The 19,568-nt window shown below is 33.8% G+C and overlaps 1 protein-coding gene across 1 annotated transcript in view; it reads left to right on the top strand.

Moving 5' to 3' along the window:
• Positions 1-19,568, top strand: part of GRIK2 (glutamate ionotropic receptor kainate type subunit 2) — a gene marked incomplete at its 5' end in the record, with an annotated part of 353,559 nt that overhangs the window by 332,955 nt on the left and 1,036 nt on the right. Inside the window, one exon of the mRNA XM_083856634.1 lies at positions 4,753-5,003. Within this exon, the coding sequence (XP_083712760.1) occupies positions 4,753-5,003 (251 nt within the window). The remainder of the gene's footprint in view (positions 1-4,752; positions 5,004-19,568) is intronic.

The following is a 19,568-nucleotide window of genomic DNA, read 5'->3' as shown; positions in this document are numbered from 1 at the left end:
GATAGATAGATAGATAGATAGATTAAGCTGGCATAAGCACAACAGGAATGGGTTCATGCTGAGAAACAAACTCAAACCAAATATGCCAGAACTAATCCCATTCTGAGTTTAGTGCTCTTTCCTTTCAACTGGTAAAACTAGGACTTAAACTGATTGTTTTGTTCATTGTATACTAGTCACACACAGCTTGAAAACCTAGATATCTTTTCTGTTGTATTTGGCTTTCTCCTTCCAATAAATATTTTACTACTCAAAGAACTTCTAAATTATCTCAATTTTGTACCTAGGTCCTGAATATGATGGTGTATTCCCACCTACCTTTGTCTTTTGCTTAGGCCAAGTACACAGAATATGAAATAATGTTGCAAGGTAAATAAAACTATCTTGGGATTGCTAACACAAAAGAAAAACCTAACAGAAATTTAAAAAAAATGGTATCTATGGTCTCTGTGTATTCAGAATGTATTTTTCCTATCTAGCAAATCAAAAGTAACGTGTGAGTATGTCCTGTGGGCATATTTAAAAATACTAGGCAATTCACAGTCATTACTTTTGGTAAAATGCACCTGGCATAATAAAACAAAAAAATTCAAAATTTTCTTATTTAAGTAGTTAGCAGAATGCTGCTCTTCTTTTTGATTTACTAGAAGTCAAAAAACAGTTCTACATGCTCCAACAGCTTTCATATGATGGAATGAGTAAAACAGTAAAACCTACTGCCTGGTTACTTTTAGTCTAAGTTAAAATCTAGTAGGAAGCATTTTCAAGACCAGTTAGATCAGCAGAATTTCAAAATACTAATCTGTATGCAGTGAAGCCTCAATATAAAAAGCTTATGTGTTCATAATTTATATTTAAACATATCATTATGTGCATAAATCTTTATATACTGAGACTTCAAGGCAGAAAACAAATCTATGTATAGCTTCTGCAGTAACTCTGGGAGGCTGTTAGTTTTGTACAGATGCTTTAAAAAAAGATGTTTTATGAATATTTTCATTTTTGTTCTAAACTTTTGTAACTGCAACTAGAAATAATTACTTCTCCTCTTGAGGTCGTTGAACTTGTGCAGGAAGGAAGAAAGGTCTCTATAATCTATAACAGAAGGGCTTAAAATTATTCTGGCAGAAATTCTCATTCCTGTTAACAGAAGTTAGAGTAGAATCAGCCAATCATTTATGAATTATATTCTGTACATCCTCTGGTCCCAGTTTGTCATGGGAATAAATAATCAGTGGATAGGGAAATAAAAGGGGTAGAAACCAAATGAAAGAGAGGGGAGAAAAAGTCAGATATTTCCATAGTGGTCTTTTCCCTTTCTCTTCTTTCAGTGGAAGATTGTGTACTCAGTGTTTTTCCCCTGATTTTGGAAGAGAGTTCTAAAAATCACTGTCCGTCCCCTCCCTGTCTTCCCCCCCATACACAGACTTGTAAGATTTTTTTTTCCAACTACTTTGTCTTTCTATTGAAGGTTGAGATGCAAAGTTTCTATTTCCTCATGTTTCAGAATTTTATTCTCTGTTTCTTTTATTTTTCTTTCTTTTTTTTTTTTTTTTTCTCTTATGCTTTATTACTTCACTCTTATTCATACTGTAGGTACTTTGCAAATTCATTCATGTATTTTGTCTGCAAGCCTTAGAGTTTCTATTTTCCTTTTATGGCATTTTTGGTTTTGTTTTGAACATTAACTTCTCTTTATTGAGGATTTAAGTAGAATTATATTAAACAGTTTAGATTTAAAAATTTAAAAATCAGGATATGGGCTTCTTGCAACACCTCATGGCAGGGCTCAAGTAATATTTCAGTCATGTAGTGAGAGTGATAGGGAAAATTACCTCTAAATATCAGAAATATTTTGCATTTACTTGCTAAAATTTTTCAGTTCTGCAGGGAAAACAGCTTTTACAACCAGAGTATTATCTGGGTGCCTTGACCAGATTATCTATTTATTGTTTCTTACTTTTTTTGTGCTACTTTTTTGATCCACAGATCAGACTGTGATACTTTTAGCTACATCAGGTGCTTCTGGGTGGATTTTCCATTGCTGGGACTTGCAGCCCTGTTTAAAATAGAAAAAAAGCTATGAGAAAATCTAGTCTGAGGAAATAATATTGTTCATATGGTTTCTTTGTTCTATTAATAGCTACTGGTGTCAGTATAAACAGAATTAAAAAATCCTTTTTTCAAAGTATCAGATTATTAGGTGTACTCAATATTTGCTGCAAAATGTAAACCTCTGAATTTAGAACATTTTAAGTCCTTCAGAATTAGAATAGAACTACAGCATTCAATGCTTGCTTTTTCCTGGGTATAAATTTTTAAATGCTTGATTTAACAGCAGCAAAATACAATACTTGTCATCCCACATCGATCCTTATTTGTGACAGGAGCACTCTTAGACAGGATAATAACAAATAAGACATTGTAATAGAAATGCCAAAGGTCCTGTAATATGTCCATTCCATGGCTATTTGTGCAAAATTTTACTAACCACCAACAGTAAGTAACACAAATCCTATTGAACTGAATCACTATTAGCTGTGTGTTTCTAATGCAACCCTCATAAACTTAACTAATTGTAGACTGTATTAGCCCATTCTTTATTATTTCTGTCTATTAATTCCTCAGTTAATTAATTTTTTAACTGTTTCAAATAGACTTGAATTGTAAGTGTAAAAATCTGATCCCCAGAAAATATAAATATTACATGGAGAATAGATGGTACTCCCTATATTTAGACCAACAGAGAGTGTGGAAACAAAATGCTAATCAGTTTAATTAGAAAGCAGCCTGTCATATCAGAAGACAGCTTAAACTGAGTCCAAGACTATTTCTCTGAATCTAATGTTATTTAAGTTGTTGTTGTTAAATATTTATATGCAGTGTAATGTTGAAAATATCCCCAAAAGATTACAGAATGCACTTGTACTTCCCCAGGCTCTTGTGGACTAATCACTTTCCTTCTTCCATCTGACTGAAGCAACATATCAAATTTAGGGTTTTGCAGAATTCCAGCATAATCAGGATGGTCTGAAATGATGTGACTTAGGTGCCTGAATGCAAAAGAGAGTAGAAAAGAATTTTTTTTCTTTTCTTTGTGCTTCCTGTATAGTCCAGTGGAGACACAATTTACCTCCTAGCACAAAACATCATCTTTTTCTAAGCATAGATGATAAATGCACAAGTCCTTGCTATTTGAATATTTTGAGGATGGCTCTCACCACCTTTCATTCTTGAATAAAGAAAAAGGTGCCTTTGTATTTTGTAATTAGCAGTCCTGTGTTCTATACTGGCACAGCAGCTCTTTATTACAAGCTTTCTTCTCAGGATAAGTTCTAGATATGTAAAAAGAATTTGAAGAAATATAGAAGAACTTAAAAGATTTTTTTTTAAAAAAGTATACATGATTTCCAACAGTTTTAAGACTATATAACATATTATCCATGCATTTCTTCAGCTTCTTCACAGCTGATCTCAGTATAGTAAATAGTTAAACAGGTAGTATCTCTGTACCAGATAGAGAGGATTTATTTAAAGGTAAAAAGTTAATGAAAATGTATTTTATTACTCAGCCAAAAGAAGCCGTGAAACATGTAGCCAGTAAGTAGCATTATTTTGATAGAAAGAAAAGGAGGAAAGATACATTATATAATTGCGTTCATATCAGCTGAAAGAGGGGATGCCATGCCTTTTCATCTTGCTCTTTTTCTTCCTTTCCTGAGATTTCTTAACTACTTCAATGAGTAGTCTTTTGTTCCTGTTTTCGAAGAAGGACAAGAAAAATGATGGCTTTGTTCTCTACTCAAACACTGCACAAGTCTTAACAGAGAAATCACTTCTAACTGACATGATTTACTCTCTAACTCTCAGAAAATAAAAGCTTTCTCCGTTGCCACTATTCAATTATCAATGTACATTTTAAAACATTCATTGAAAAGCCTTTATGCTCAATGTAAAGAAAAAGAGAACAGATTACATACAAATATATGAAACTAGACTTTGAACTACCCCTTGAAATATTGAAATGTTCAAAAGCTACAAAATTATAATTTCATTTTAAAATAACGAATTATGAGAAAGAAATTCGTCAAAATATGAGAATTTACATCCCTGTTATCCAAACACACTGAATCTTATCCTTCTGAATTTCTTGCTACCTGGTACAGTTAATAGTAAGTGCATGTTTAAAGGTGTTTTAAGTGCCTGACAATCTATTAAATAGAGACTTTTGTGGGTTGGTGCTGAAGCATAAAGTGTTCGTCCCTCTTTTAATAAAGTAACAGGGTAAAGTAATCATTTAATATCTGACCTATTATTAGCTTTAAGGTAGCAAGCTATGAAGCAACAGCCTGTAGATTTATGTATATTAGACTAAATATACTGAAGCCCATTTAAAAATATATTGGAAAAAATTTGAAAAAATTGAAAAAAGAATACTGTGTGGCTAAATATAATATTTGGGTATAAAAAAGTTTGAGACCATGGGATTAAATATGATAGGAATTGTTGAAGTGGCCTGGCTTACTGGCAACACCAACTGGATCAAGTTTCCCGGATATATATTTCTGTGAGCAAGGAGGTTTGTATTTATGTGACCAGTGTGATTGTGTCGAGAATCAAATGGCTTTTTTGGATTAATGTTGCAGCTGTTAAAGATAGTTTTTCATGAGATATTATTTATTTTTATTTGAAAAAACCTAACATTTCATGTAATATATTCCATGTGATATTTCTTCCCTGTGGTCTCTTCAGGTTCTCCATACAGAGACAAGATCACTATAGCAATTCTTCAGCTGCAGGAAGAAGGCAAGCTCCACATGATGAAAGAGAAATGGTGGAGAGGCAATGGTTGCCCAGAAGAGGAAAGTAAAGAGGCCAGTGCTTTGGGAGTTCAGAATATTGGAGGAATCTTCATCGTGCTGGCAGCGGGATTGGTGCTTTCTGTCTTTGTGGCAGTTGGGGAGTTTTTGTATAAATCAAAAAAAAATGCCCAGTTGGAAAAGGTAAATATTGTCATTGCCTGTTTATTTTATATTTATGGTCTATTTAAATAATATTTTAAACATTTTGTGATGTTTAGTGAAATGTAGGTGATGCATACTTGTTGTTTATTCTTATAGTAAAGCATTTGTATAACAAAGGATGACAGCAAAATATCCAAAGTTTTACATTTACAGCTTTTAATTTTTCTTCAATGTGTTTAATTGTAGCCAGATTTCAGGACAAGTGACTATTTCTCCTCTTATTCAAGCCTGAAAAAAGACAGCTTTTTACTCCTGGAAGTTCACTGCAGTTAATTTTATGGATGAAGAAGAAATCTGAAACTGTAATGGGAAACAAATTAATCTTCTACAGATAATTCTGATTTTCAAAAGACAAACTCTCTGTAGCTCAAAGTCAAAATCTAAAAATGTCTCTATAGAAATGTTTTTTTTATAGGAGTTTATACTTGCAAAGTTGGCCTGGTAACATCTGGAAAAGATTACATCAACATGATGCTTTTTCTTTGTGGGTTTACTACTGATATGATGTCCTGTAATTTCAAACTGACCCAGTTTTAAAAATCCTGTTGTTAACTTGTTGTGTACTTGCAGTTTATACAACCAGAATGCTGTAATTGTGCTACGACTAGTAATACATTGAAAAATTTGTAGCTGAAATTATAATTTTTGCATAATAATTAAATAAATCATTCCATTTGTATGTGCCCATGTCTAAACCTAAAATAAAAGAGTATATTTTATTGCTGGCAAAATCTGAATTTAAATATTGAGAGAAACTGTTGGATTTTGCTAGGTCTTTTTTTTTTTTTTTTTTTTTTTTTTTTTTTTTTTCTTTCTTTTTCTTTTTTTACATTCGAGGAGATTGTGACCTATTACAAATCTTAAATTTATGTTTAGAAATGTAATTTAATAAAATCAGTAGTAAATCCAAAAACTATATTTATATTCATATTTTTCCAGATGGTACTAGTGAGTTTTTGTAACCTGAACCATTACTCAAAAAATTTACTATTTGTTTTCACTTCTTTTGAGGCAATTTTCTGGTACTCAAATTTCCTGTTATAAATATATTGTTAAGAATTTTTTTTCTAACACACGCTAAAGCAGTGTGAGGTTTCAAGGTCCTAAACACTGTTTGAACATGGGTACATTTGTTTAATTGTTAAAGGACCCTTTAGGTCCTCTTCTTTACAATACTGCAGGCTAATTCCTTCTGTTAACATGCTATTGGAATGTTATGTCTCTGAATTGAGTTTGTAAGGAAAAATATACTGGTTACTTAAGAAACCCATGTAAATATCAATAATTTTTATCCATTCCTAAAATGGATATGGATCGCATATGAACATCAGTAAAACTTGGTTTATCTTTTCCGGAGTTTAAGCAAGCACTCATGTAGAAAAACAGCACCGCTTTGATAATAATTTCGTTACATGAGCTCAGTATTTTACAGGGTGTAAATACATATGTGATGATAGCAGCATGTTGGAAATTCTGGAAGGAAGCAAACAGAAACTTTTTAATTAAGGATTTGCTTCCTTAAGTCCTTTAGTTTTTGAGGGGTGGGGGAGGAATTCACTTATGTTTGTTTGGTTTGGGGTTTATTTTATTTTATTTTATTTTATTTTATTTTATTTTATTTATTTTTCTTTTGTGCTTACTTTTTTTCTGCTTGTCTGTTTATTAGTGTCGGATAGAGTTTTATAGTGTTGGATAGCAATGACTGGAGGAATGTCACCTTTCAACAGCATTTGTACCAGAAACGTGTCATCATCAAGTATTTAGATACTTTAAAAAGTTAAGGAATAAATCTGAAGCAGTTGAGTTGAGTTGAGTTGAGTTGAGTTGAGTTGAGTTGAGTTGAGTCAGGCTTCTTTCCTTTCTCTCCTCCTCACCTCAAATCACTTACCTTCCATCTCCTCCCTGCTACTCCCACATACCCTGATATCAGCAGACCACTGAAATTTCACTGCAGTTTTATTTATGGAATGAACTTAAGAGGAAGGTGATGCTCATATCCCTACACGTGGCCTACCCCAACATCCCCTCACCCACTCTTCTTGCAGCACTCAAAGACTTTCAGAAAACATCTTCTTTCAACCTCTCCAAGTGTAGCAGATCCCCTTTGCCAAGGAGAGGGAGCAACAGCAACCTAGGGCAAGATGAGAAATCCTGTCATTTGTCTCCAGTCTCTGGAAGTCCCTGCTGAGGTGATTAAACAATGCAAATAATTCTGCTTTGGATATCTCATGGGAGAGAGGAGGTACCTATTTTTGGCAACATTTGCGGTTTCATCCCTTAGGAATAAGAGTATCATTCTGGCATAGTGTCTGTCAATATCTGGAAAGAGGGAAGATCAAAGGTTGTATTAAGAGCCAAGGAAACAAAATGAATCAGATAACTTCAGCTGCTGAGTATATGGAGTATCTTGAGATACAAGTGGGCATGAGTGTTTGTTTTTTAATGTGTACAAAATATTCAGTTGTACTTCCAGCAGTGAGGCAATGTAGATTGAAATTGTATAATATAGATACGGAGTTTTAGAATTTTTATATCACCCTGCTTTTGGAGCTTACACATAAATAGAGATATTGTCTGGTGTGAACTTGTTTGGAGGAGTGATATCTTGAAAGGAATCAAGCTCACAAAAACAGCAGATAAAATGGTGTTATTTGCTAAAACAAAAAAAATGTTGCATCTTGTAAGAAAAGACCACTCAAAACATCCATGCCCCTGATGTGTTTAAAAGTCCAAAGAAAACATGGCACTCCTTAGACTTTCTGTGTAACGGATGATTTTATGCCACCACAACACTTTCCGGACAGAGAGAAATTCTTCTTTGATTGACACCTTTCAAAAGCAAAGATAAGCCTGGATGTTATCACGGTTAGACTGCCAGTCACTGGCACTTACTAGAGCTACCTTGCTTGAAAAATAAGTATCCTAAATTGCTAACTATTTTCCAGAAAATCCAGAAATTATGAATGTGAAGACAGCTATATATGGATTAAATTCTGCTATCATTTCTAGCCATTCAAAACTCATTGAGCCGTCAGCAGGATGGAACTTGTTATGCTTGTGTAAAAATAGCAGATGCAAATTTTGTTAATTTTGAACCATTAAGTACTTCAAATAATGTGAAACGAGACACATACCTTAACTCTTTGTTAAGAGATGAGGTCAGACATTTCCAAAGTAAAGAGTACTAGATAAAGCCTCAACATGTACTGAAACAGTAATGCCAACAGAGTATTTTTGGAGTTATACAATCAGATCGTAACATAAACATCAACTAAATTAACCTCCCTGAAATAGTTATTAATTTATAATTTATTATAAAAGCAATAAAAGCAATAAGTACATTTATATTTGTTTATATTTCACATACATTTACAGGGAAGACAAAAGCTATTGAACTTTCCATGTTAAATAATTCACTGCTCTGCTGCACAATTGAGTTGAGAAAGATCAGTGTGGATATTTACCTCACAAGGCACAATGACTGAGGACTTGGCAGAACAAAGCAGGGGATCAGTAGCTAGGAATTTAGAAGTGTTACATACAGAACTGTTTTACCTACAATTGCAGATTCTATGGAACAGGAAATTCAGAATGCTAAGCTGTGACCTGTATATGAGACTAAGTCTTTGGCAATGACACAAATTTATCTGGGTGACTCTTGCTTGAAATGAATTGAATACAATAATTTAAAACACTTTCTGCAAAATGCTCAAAACATGTTTTTATAATGTAAGGATAGCAGGAATGAGACTTTCTGATCCTAACAGGCTCAAAAATTCATGCAGCTTTAATGAGCTGTGGAGTCTTTAGGCTATGGTACGATTTGATCTTAAAATTATTAGAAATTAAATGTGGTTTTGCTATGATTGCTAATAATTCTGAATTTTCTACTTCACACACAGGCTTTAATAATGTGATAACCTGGAGTGTATTTTGGACTAGATAACTCTTCTAGTCTTGCCTAGTACCTAGTCTATTTCTTTCCTTTGGGAAAAATGCCTGGAATGGCAGAGCACATATCCTTCTCTATGGCAGAATGTTGATATTTCAGTTGACACAGTGGGAAGGGGTAGGAAGAGACGGTAGGTCAGAGGTTGTCCTGACTGCATTCCTGCAGAGCAACCACAAGATGGTGCCTTCCAATTTCTGAGAGGGAAATTTAATTGTCACTTTTTCGTAAATTTTATGTCACAATGCTTACCTATTGTTTAATTGGAGCCTTTCTGAAAATGCTAAAGGCTTGTATTATGTCCCATTGTTTATGATACAAACATCTAATTATGTCATGTACTTAGAAACATGTTATTATCGGACCTTTTTTATCTAGCCAATCTTGACAATAAATGCTCAGTCATTTGCATTTTATAATTGCTTTTGCTGCTGAATGACCTGCTCTCTTATATTAACAGGCACTCAGAGGGCAGTGAATAAGCAAGGTTAGAAACAGAAGCCATTTAAAACAATTACTATGTCTTTCTTCTTCTTTTTCTTTTTTTTTTTTTTTAATTGATGTGCATCAATGCATTATGGGTTTATGTCTATTTTACACATTCAGTTTTGTATAGTTCATATTATTATTGTAAATGCCAGGGAAAACATTGACCTTGAAGACCATTAATATTTAACATAATATATTGATGATTCTCAGTCTGAGAATTTATTGACCTTTCCTTTGATCTTTTGTGTTCAGGGTTTCTTTTAAGTTTTCTCTGAGGTTATTTCCATTTTCATACTTTCATACTTACACAGTGATTAGATACTACTGTGTCATCTGTGTGATAGAAACTACATGTGGACTGCTGAAAACATTAGGATGAAATTCACAATATTGATGAAGGCAGTGCCATGGATATAGAGACCATTGCTTGTTGTCAGCCTCGTAAATTGTTCTCTTTGTGCCTTTCCTGGTCAGGGTTTCTTTGGAGAGGGTGACATTCACTGGAGGAGTTATCTGCAAACCTGCTTTTGTCGATCTGGTGGTCCCACACCCTTCTAAAGAGGCGAGGAGGGGCCAAGAGCTTATAGGCTGAAAGAGCTGTTTCACTGTGACCATATGCAGTTACACATCGTCCTGATTTGGCTTCCTTCAAATATGATTTAACTGTTCTCAATTTGTTCACATGGAGTCAGTGTAATTTATTTTCCAAAGTCCTTTTATGATCTATTTGTACTAGGATAAGCTTCATTCATTATGTCTTGCAATGCTTCTTTTTAGAATTCATGTCAGCAAAGTGCAAATATATACCTTGTCCGATATGGAAAGGACATACAGGAAAAAATTAATAATTACTGAAATATTGTGATTCTTTTTTGTCACAGGATGTGTAGAAAGTCAGTATTTTAATCTTTGTTTTAATTGTTATCTCACCAACAGTGCAAAACCAGATTTCAATAGTTTCACGCGAAGAAATGAAAAGGTTTTAGGATCTTTCTTATTTTATTATAATATTTTATGGTGTGGTGGTTTGGGTTATTTTTCCAAATTTTACTAAATTAGTTTTCAGTAAAGTACTTTTCTTCCTCAAAAAAATGTAATTATGTCAGTTTTTATGGAGTTCAAAAATATTCCTAATAGTTTAATATCAAAAGCCTTTGAATTTGGGACAGTAATTTATAATGGTTTTGGAACAGTAACAAAGTAAATCTCAGCCTAGTGATTTTTGTCCAGGGGGAGACAAGTTCAAAAGATTTTAAAGCTGAAAAGCCTGTTCCTCAGGCTACAAGAAACAAAAGAATGTGGACATTCTTGGTAAATTGAAGTAAAAGTTTTGGGATTTATATCCCAAGTAGCTTTTATACAATCTACAATCAGTGATGTATTCTGTATTTTTGTGTCATATTTTTTAATGGAGTAACCTCAGAAACTGTAATTTTGGCTGGAAAAAGCAGCAGCTGGGACAGGTCATGGAAGAAAATGTTCTTCCAACACTAGCACCCTGCATTCTGCAGGTATGCTGTTGGAAAATTGGGAACTTCTATCATCCTGTAATACTCTAAACACTGTACGAGTATGTATAAACCTGTATGGTTAATTTGTGTGTGTGTAAGTGTAGAGATTACGTTAATTTCAGGTATTAATTTTAATTAAATGTCCTCTTGGAAATCATGTAAGTATATACTAGAGGATATTTTCTAAGGGGAGGAATTCTTACAAAACCCAACAAATCAAAACAAACCACCCCAAAATCAAAACATCCCAAAACATCTTTAACAAAAGAGAAAAAAAAAAAAGAAAAAGGAAAAAAAAAAAAAAGAGGAAAAGCAAGTTACCAACTGTGGCATTTTTAAGTAAATTGCAAACAATAAAATACTAAAACCAAGAACTCTATTTTGATTTTTGATTGCAGCTCAATCAGTATCTATTTGTTAATGGATTTTTTTTTCTGATGTATTTTTAATGTCTTTATTTGTGTCTTTCAAAAAACAACGGAAAATATAGGAGTGTATGTAGTAAAGTTGACCATTACATAAAAACATAAGTACACATGTACAGGAAGTTCACTGTAGTTCCATATTCATTCAGTCAAAGAGCAGAGCTTAAATTATAGGTCTGAGTTATGAATATTTTAAGTCTGAAAAGAATTTAAAGTTGCATTAAAAAAATTTGGAAGCCTCCACATGTTGTTTACTTTATAGCAAATATGGTTCACTTTCACTCATCAGTAGAAAGAAGAAACACATTATATTATTATTTTCTCCACTGATAAAAATATATTTTCATTCCAATGGAAAAAATGTCAATTCATAAATAATTTGTATATTTTTAATACTTTTTCATTATCTCTCTCTAAATGTTACTTTAGCATATAATATTTTAATATAAAACATTAAACTTTCAATTTTTAATTGATCAGCTATGCTATAGTTAAATGTAGTAGCAAATACAGTTTCGTTATGCTGTTTTATTTACTTTGACTTTTGTATAGGTCAGCAAAATAGCAATCACTAAAAAATTTTAAGTTGAGAAAATATCCTTGAACTGTCAGATGGAACCATATAATTGCAGAGAAATAGGTGCTAAACCTTTTGATATTATGTAACAGTGTTTCCAAAGAGTAGAAAAACTCTTTGGCATTAAGTTAATACTAATAGTCTCTCTCTGTTCAATATGATTTGAGGCCATGCTAAAATTCTCATTAAGTTCATACTATCACACTAAATTATAAAACTAGTATAATTTTTTACAGTGAATAAAGTACAGAGAACTTAATCTAAGCAAAATTTGAAAAAAAAGCCTGTTTAGAATTCAGGTAAGAGAGGTTATATTTATTTTCTAAAACATTTCTGTAAAATTACCTATTTGTTTTCAAAATATGTTTTATAAGCATTTGAATCCAGATAGATTGTTCTACAAAGCATTAATTACGTATTATCATCACTTCCTTTCACCATGGCTAGTGAACAAGAAACCTGACACTCCTTGGACAAAAGGAATGAATTTAGATATAGGATCAAAAATGATCAACAGGTGAATGAACCTTCACATCCTGTGGCTGAGAATGCAAGATCTCAGGGGGTTGACTCAGCAGAACCGTGATCACTTCCACTGAAAGGCAGAGAAATATCTGCGCAGATGTGATTGAAAAAACCACACCCATTAACATTGCAATTGTTGTTGTTCTAAACCAGTTAGGCAGTGCCGTATATTCTGCTATTTATTTTCACAGTGACAGCTACACAGCTCAAGTACTATTAATTGCTCTCAGTCCTTGTTAAACACCTTCCAGTTGTGTAGCTGTTGTCCAGGGACACGAGACAGCAGTACCATGTTCTGGAAGATCTGGACTGGTGTGACAAGGTTTACATCAGTGGAAATTATTGCCTCTGACTGAAACATTAATAACAAATAGCACTTATTGCCACTCTGAGTTTGAAAATACAGACCCAAACCTAGAGAAATGTGAGACTGTCAGCCTCTTCCAGAAGAGGTTGAGTGGAAAAATGAGGATAGAAAATATCTTCTGAGTGCTTGCCTTTAACCTGTCCAGCACAGCACTTGTCTCCCTGGGACTGAATTGCCATCACCCCCCTATTTCAGCCAGGCACTGGAAGCTCAAAATGACTGCACCATCCTGGTCTGACAATAGAGTAGGACTGTGTAACATCTGCGTGTCAATGACACCACAGCCCAAATTATTTCATTATCTCCTCAGTGGCCTCATATACATGTTGAAAGGAGAGATGACAGGATGAAACCTTGTGGAATCCTGCATGAGAGAGAGCCCTCGGGGCTGATGAGCAATTGCCCTATGCCATCCTCTGGGATTTCTCTGAGAGAAAAGAGTGGAACCACACAAGTGCAATCCCTTCTGCCCCAGCCTAGGTCCACAGGTGAGTCAGAAAAACATCATGGTCAGTGTGATGGCCAGAAAGGCTGCTGGCAGAGCTAAACAAAAGCACTTTGAAAAAAGCTTTCTGCACTAATAGGTGTTCCCCATCAACCATAGGAAGAAGGGTAGCTGTCAGGCTGGAAACAAGGAAAATAGTTTCAGAAGACTTTAAGTGAACTCAAGTGTTGCTTTCCTGAAAGTCTCTGTCATCCACCAGAGTGCATTTTGTTCTGTTAGGAAATAAATTTTAGAATTTGAGAGTGGCTGAATTGGTTTTTTTTGGTGGGGTTTTTTTGTTTGTTCATTTTATATGGGGGCTTTTTTGACACAAGTTGATAATTTATTTAAGGCAAGCTGGAATTTTATTGTCCCACTGGGAGACACTTACAATAAACCCGAGAAGTGGCCTGCAATGAGGTGCTGTGTGTCATCTAAGTTCATCTCATAACTCTAAAACTCAGCGAGCACTTCAGCCTGCAGAAAATTGTGTCAGTGTTGTTTTGTTATAGAAGGGGTCAGTCCTATCAGACTTTTGTTGATCCTCTCCACCAAATAGCTACAAAAGTCCTTGAAACAACCAGCATTCAGTTACAGGGTAAAACACCTCATGATCCATCAAGCTGTCTGGAACTACTCTACTGGTGGTGACTTTGTAGATACTACAGTGAACACAAATCTTTATCTGTGGAATTAAATTTTTCACTTTGCTTGATATTATTGTCTTCATTTGAATGGGCAGTGAAATTTCTGTTTCATACAAGTGACATATATTTTGGTCTGAAAATAACTTCCTAAAATGGTTGCTTGTTCTCTTGTTCTATTTCTACCAAAACCCCAAATAATTGCTAATTTAAAGTTGAGAATGTACTGGTTATATGTTCAGGTAATTGGTGTGAATTTAGTCTGAAGTGTACTTGTGCATTATACTTTCTATGTATTGAAACTGTACTGCGTCAGAAAAGTCAGTGGCTATATATATATATATATATATATATATATATAAAAATGTATTATGCATATATAGATATGTATAGTATGCACATATATATGTGCAACTTTTGATCTAAAGTCATGTTTAAGAATAGATATATAACTAAATAACTTAAAAATCTGATCATTGCAAGTACACTTCAACTTTGAAATGCTTGTACTCCAACTACCGTGATCTATGATTTCACTTTTTCTGAGGTTATTTTCTCTTTAATTGTTCATCTCTTTGTGATCCTAAGCCAATGTTTTGATAGGATTTGTTCTTCTATCTAGAATGTTTAAGATTGACAGGTTTTCCATAAACATATTTAAAATCCCTGAAGGAGTGGCATAGGAATCAGAAACTGCTTAGGAGGGAGAGTCAGGATAGGACTGTGCATTCATTCTTAGCTTACTTGAAGACAAAAAGCAGTTTGATTGATATGTCCTCCTAGATGCTAGAACAATGACCCATAACACAAGACAATACAGGATTACTGCTGTTACTGCTTTAAGATAATTAAATGAATCTTCAAATAATGTCTGACAGATAAGACCAGAAGTAATGAACTTCTCAGTAAATCTGAAATCCTTCTATTGAATGTTGACAGTCAGCTTTATTTTATCTGCATCAAACAAGGGAAAAATATAAACCAATAATTGGAGACTTTTTAATTTTAAAACACACTGAGTCACTTAAATCAGAATGTTTAAAGTGGTGCAGTCATGCTGTTCTCTCTTCCTGTTGCTCTTTTTAGGCTGTTAAAAGAAAATTCTATGGCATTACTCTCATAATTATGTGTCTAACAAATGCTTTTATGATTTCTAATTACCTTTCTAAATTCCTATAAAGCAAAATAATGAAAGCAGTGTAAGTATTATCTACCTTTCATATTAATAGACGTGCCAAAATAATTTTTTTCTTACGCAGTAAAGCCATGAGCAAGCTGTCTAATCAGCTTGTAAGCAGTGGTAACATTTTGCAAAATTCTCATCTTTATTCTCCAAGACTTGTGAGATGTCAGCCGTAGCAAAGAATGTCAGAAGTGTCAGTTACTTCTTTATTCATGTTAAGCAGATGAACGTTTTTCAAAATTGTTTTGTGGTACAAGGCTAAGAACTACAGTTCCGATTAAAATTATATTTTGTACACTTTTTTTTGTAATGTTTTGTCATGATATGCTGCAACAAAACAGATGCACTTATGTACACTATGATTTAGAGAGCTGTATACTGTCCTTAAATTCTTCTAGCATTTGTAGTATCTAAGATGACTTGGAGGCAACGTTTACTTTCTGGTAGCATTTAAGAAGACAACTTATGATATTGTAAGGGCTAGTGAAAAATCGATAATAACTGATGTTCTTGTAACATGCCTGCAGTGTGAAAGGTAAGTTGGGAGCAAGAGGTTATTTTCTTTGAATTAAGTGGAGAGTCTTGGAATATATACTAAAGTGCTCAAAATTCCATGATGGACAACAGTTTTGAAATGTAGGCTTTCAGTTCTGTAAACATTTTGCTCTTTTCCCCTAACAATTGAATTCAGGATCAAAACATTGGATTATCTTTTCAAAAATTATATCTGAAAAATCTTTTATCTGTCACAAAAAGATATTCTAGATCTGCTTCTTGTTTTCATGTCCTATTATTCCAAAAAGTGTATCCTAACAGTGAAAGAACACAAAGTTTAATGGTATAGAAAATGGAAACTGCAGAGATTGGAATTGAAATGAGACAAAAAAAGATTAATTTCAATTAAAAAGTAAACCATAAATAATTTAAAAAATTATTTATAAAATTTATTTGAATTTTTTAATGTGTGAAAACTCTACCTTATATTTCTCAGATAGAACACAAAGAAGAAAAAATATCTGGATCATAAACTCTTACATATCCTTGAAATAATACTTTTAAAATACATGACTATTTCAGGGAGTGAAATTTGAAACAAGTGAACCAACAGAAGATATGTAACAATACTCTTAACCAGAAACAATATTTTCATTACCATATATATTTTATATAAAATAACTCTCTCAAAGTTGTGTTATCGGCTTTATTGAGACTGTCAGTCATTCAAACATTTCTCTTTTAATGAGTTTTTCATATCCAGGTAAAATTCGCAGATAAAATGTGTTGGCAAGTTACTTGAGATCTCATTTTCAGGGTATTTCAGAATGTTGACATATATCTTTTCACCTCTTGGATGTTGGTTGTAATCCATTTCCTACTGATATTACCTAACAATTTATATCCTTTGCAGATTTTTGCAAAAGTTTTGGTGGATTGATTCCTCTTGAAAAGTATTTGCTCTACTTTGGCACTCTTCTTAGACATCTTGGCAAAAAAAGACAAGGGACATAACCCTGAAAGTTTTAAGAGCTAATACATCATTTTAAAATTTAGAAGGATTTTGTTCCTTAGAATATTTTAGCTAGGTCTTTAATTCCAGGGGTGACAGGCGTATAATGGCTACAAGTGGTGTAGTGCTGAGCTGCATCATTTACTTAATGGATTCCCTATGAAATTCCTGAGTTATATGCTAGGTTCCTCATATAGGGAAAACGCCAAGATCTTCAAGCCTTAGCAATTTAGCCTGTAAGGCATTAGGGAATACTAAATTAAATCTTGCCCTTTTAAAATATTTCAGGGTTAATTTCAATTTCATAATCATAATGGCAGTTTTGATATTAAGCAACAGCACTTTATTAGAAAAAAAGGAAAGCCTAAGAGAATTGAATGTTTTCTTTCAAAGTATAGCAGAATAAAGAAGGTGCAGTTTTCTGCTTTCTATACAATGGTCAGCAAAGATATCTTATGGAGTAAGATCTGACATATTACACTCAGACCATTCAATTAGGAATTTTAGTCATCCAATTCACACAAAGAGAGCTGTCTTGGATGTCAACCCAGTTGTCATCCACATCCACATCTGCACATTGCAGAGCTCACTTCAGCCAGATATGACAAACTTTTGCCTCTGAAGGACATGTACTTGACTCTGAACTAGAGAAATATACCTTCTCCTTTGGACTCACAACTTAAAATTTTCCTAGTTGCAGGTGCTAAAATCATTTCTATTGTAAGTTGAGTTGGCATTATTCCTTTATTTCAAACTCAGCAGGAGAAAGAAATATTTCAAAAGAAGCGTATCACACCCAGAGCAAGATTACCCTTTCCATATTATACCCTTTCCAAACCTGCCCATTTTCTTATTCATGCAAAGGATTAGTGAAGAGGGCACTTGTTTAGGATTTGTTGGATTCATGTTCAGTTCTAACTCTTGATTAAGACAACTCATATTTGCAGTCTTTTGCACAAAATAGAATTTTATGTAAAACTATTGAAGTTTTCAGTGAAACAGGAACTACTGCTGAAGCCCTTCCTCTACTGCTGTGTGCTCTCATCCCTAATCTACATAACAGCTCAGGTTTTCCCTGGCTCCCTTTCTCTGTCTATTCCTCTGTTAACTGCCACTGTGCCAAGTGGAACAGGATCAGTAGGCAGCCACTGCAAGTGACTTTACCTTGGAATGGTCTAATGCCTGTAGGCTATAGCTGTTTGCTGAGACACAAGCTTAAATCTCTGGCAGAAGATGCTGCTATATTGACACTATTAAATGTGACCCATGTTGAGCTCTAATGCTCCAACTGGCTGCACTGAAGAAAAGGATATCTGCCACATATTCTTCTTTAGCTGTTGCCACATTTTTAAGGAACTTGATTTGTCAGGTCCTTTCAGAGCACACCTATTGGACTGATAACCGTGCATGGAGAATTGGAATGTGAATTCTAATAGGATCCATGACTAAGCCAAGCACCAGTGTGTTTCACAGAATTTCTACTGTTGCCAAATGACAAAGCTGTAACATTTAATGGGGAAACCTGAGTGCCTTACTGCTTAGAGTGCTTTCAGCCCTGGAGGTTGGAAGCTGAATGCAGACTTTAATGAGTACAGCTTCAATCTAGGCTCCCAGTGAATTGGGTAGGGTGAGATGCTTAAATATTACGTGGATCTAATCTCCAAGTTTCAGGTTTGTATGAATAATGAAGATGTAACAGTTCAGAAATAAAGCAGTGTTTTTATTTGGAAGCCAAACGAGACAATTATATATTGACTACCACTAATCATACAAAATAAAAAAATGGTCACAAGATAGTTATAGTAATTCTAGGTGCTTTGACCTTTTTGGTTCTTGTTCGATAGGTTGTTTGTTTGTTTTTCATTTGTTCATTTGCCTTTTTTCCTGATCATCTCCCTGGCCTGGAGATTTAATATTAAGAGAGAAGAATGCAAAGGGTTGGACCACACCTCAAATTTGCTTTGGCTGAGAGCAATTGTCAGAGGCTTGGCTTAACGTCTGAGCTTCTGAGATGTGTTATTTAGTCAGTGCATTTCTCCATTACCTGGAAAACGTTTAAGTTAAACTATGACGCAGAGCCTAAAAGTGAGACTTTTTTTCATTACTGCCGTATGTCATTCGATACTCCAATTCTCACACTGGGAGAAGGCTAATTGCTCAGCACACTATTATGCAGTTGAGAATTCAGTCAGACTGAGGGAATAGGGAGATTTTATTTTATTTTTCAAATTTCTTGCACTGCAAATGGAAAAAAGGGCTTTGAGGATTTGATCAAAACATGTTAATAAACTTTTTTTCTAATATACTTTTCATAAATATCATAAACAAAACTGAATTTCTGTTGTTTTTTTTTTTTTGTTAATAAGTACTCCATAAATGATAACCAATAGTGGGAAAAGTGTTTATATACAGAAGATATTATAAATAATGGTGTAAATATAAGTTTTCAGTAATGGATCTGCATTTTAACAGTATTTAATGTTAATTCAGGTAAACTTCCTATATTAAAACTTAATGTTTTGTTGAAGAACTCTTACTTAAGTCACATAGAGATACAATTGCTATTTTGAAATATGGCTAAGGAGAGCCTACTGAATGCCTAACATACATGTTACATTCAGATACTGTACTGTACATTTAATGTAAAGCTAACCTGTTAACAGAAAATCTGCTTGAAGTGGTTTTATGTAATATATGCATCCAGACTTAGTACCTGCCAGAAAAACAGTTGTACAGGCAAGGTGATTTTGATAAGTAATATTAATTATTATGTGATGCATACCTGTAATAAGGCCAGAAATTTGCTTTGAGCTTCAGACTGGGACAAAGCAAAGACTGACAAGGCTGTGCCATTGTGATGAATCTGCTTCTAGACATTGCAGT

This window comes from Zosterops lateralis, assembly GCF_965231275.1.
Source record: "Zosterops lateralis genome assembly, chromosome: 3".
Classification (NCBI taxonomy): domain Eukaryota; kingdom Metazoa; phylum Chordata; class Aves; order Passeriformes; family Zosteropidae; genus Zosterops; species Zosterops lateralis.
This window is presented reverse-complemented; position numbering and strand designations above follow the sequence as displayed.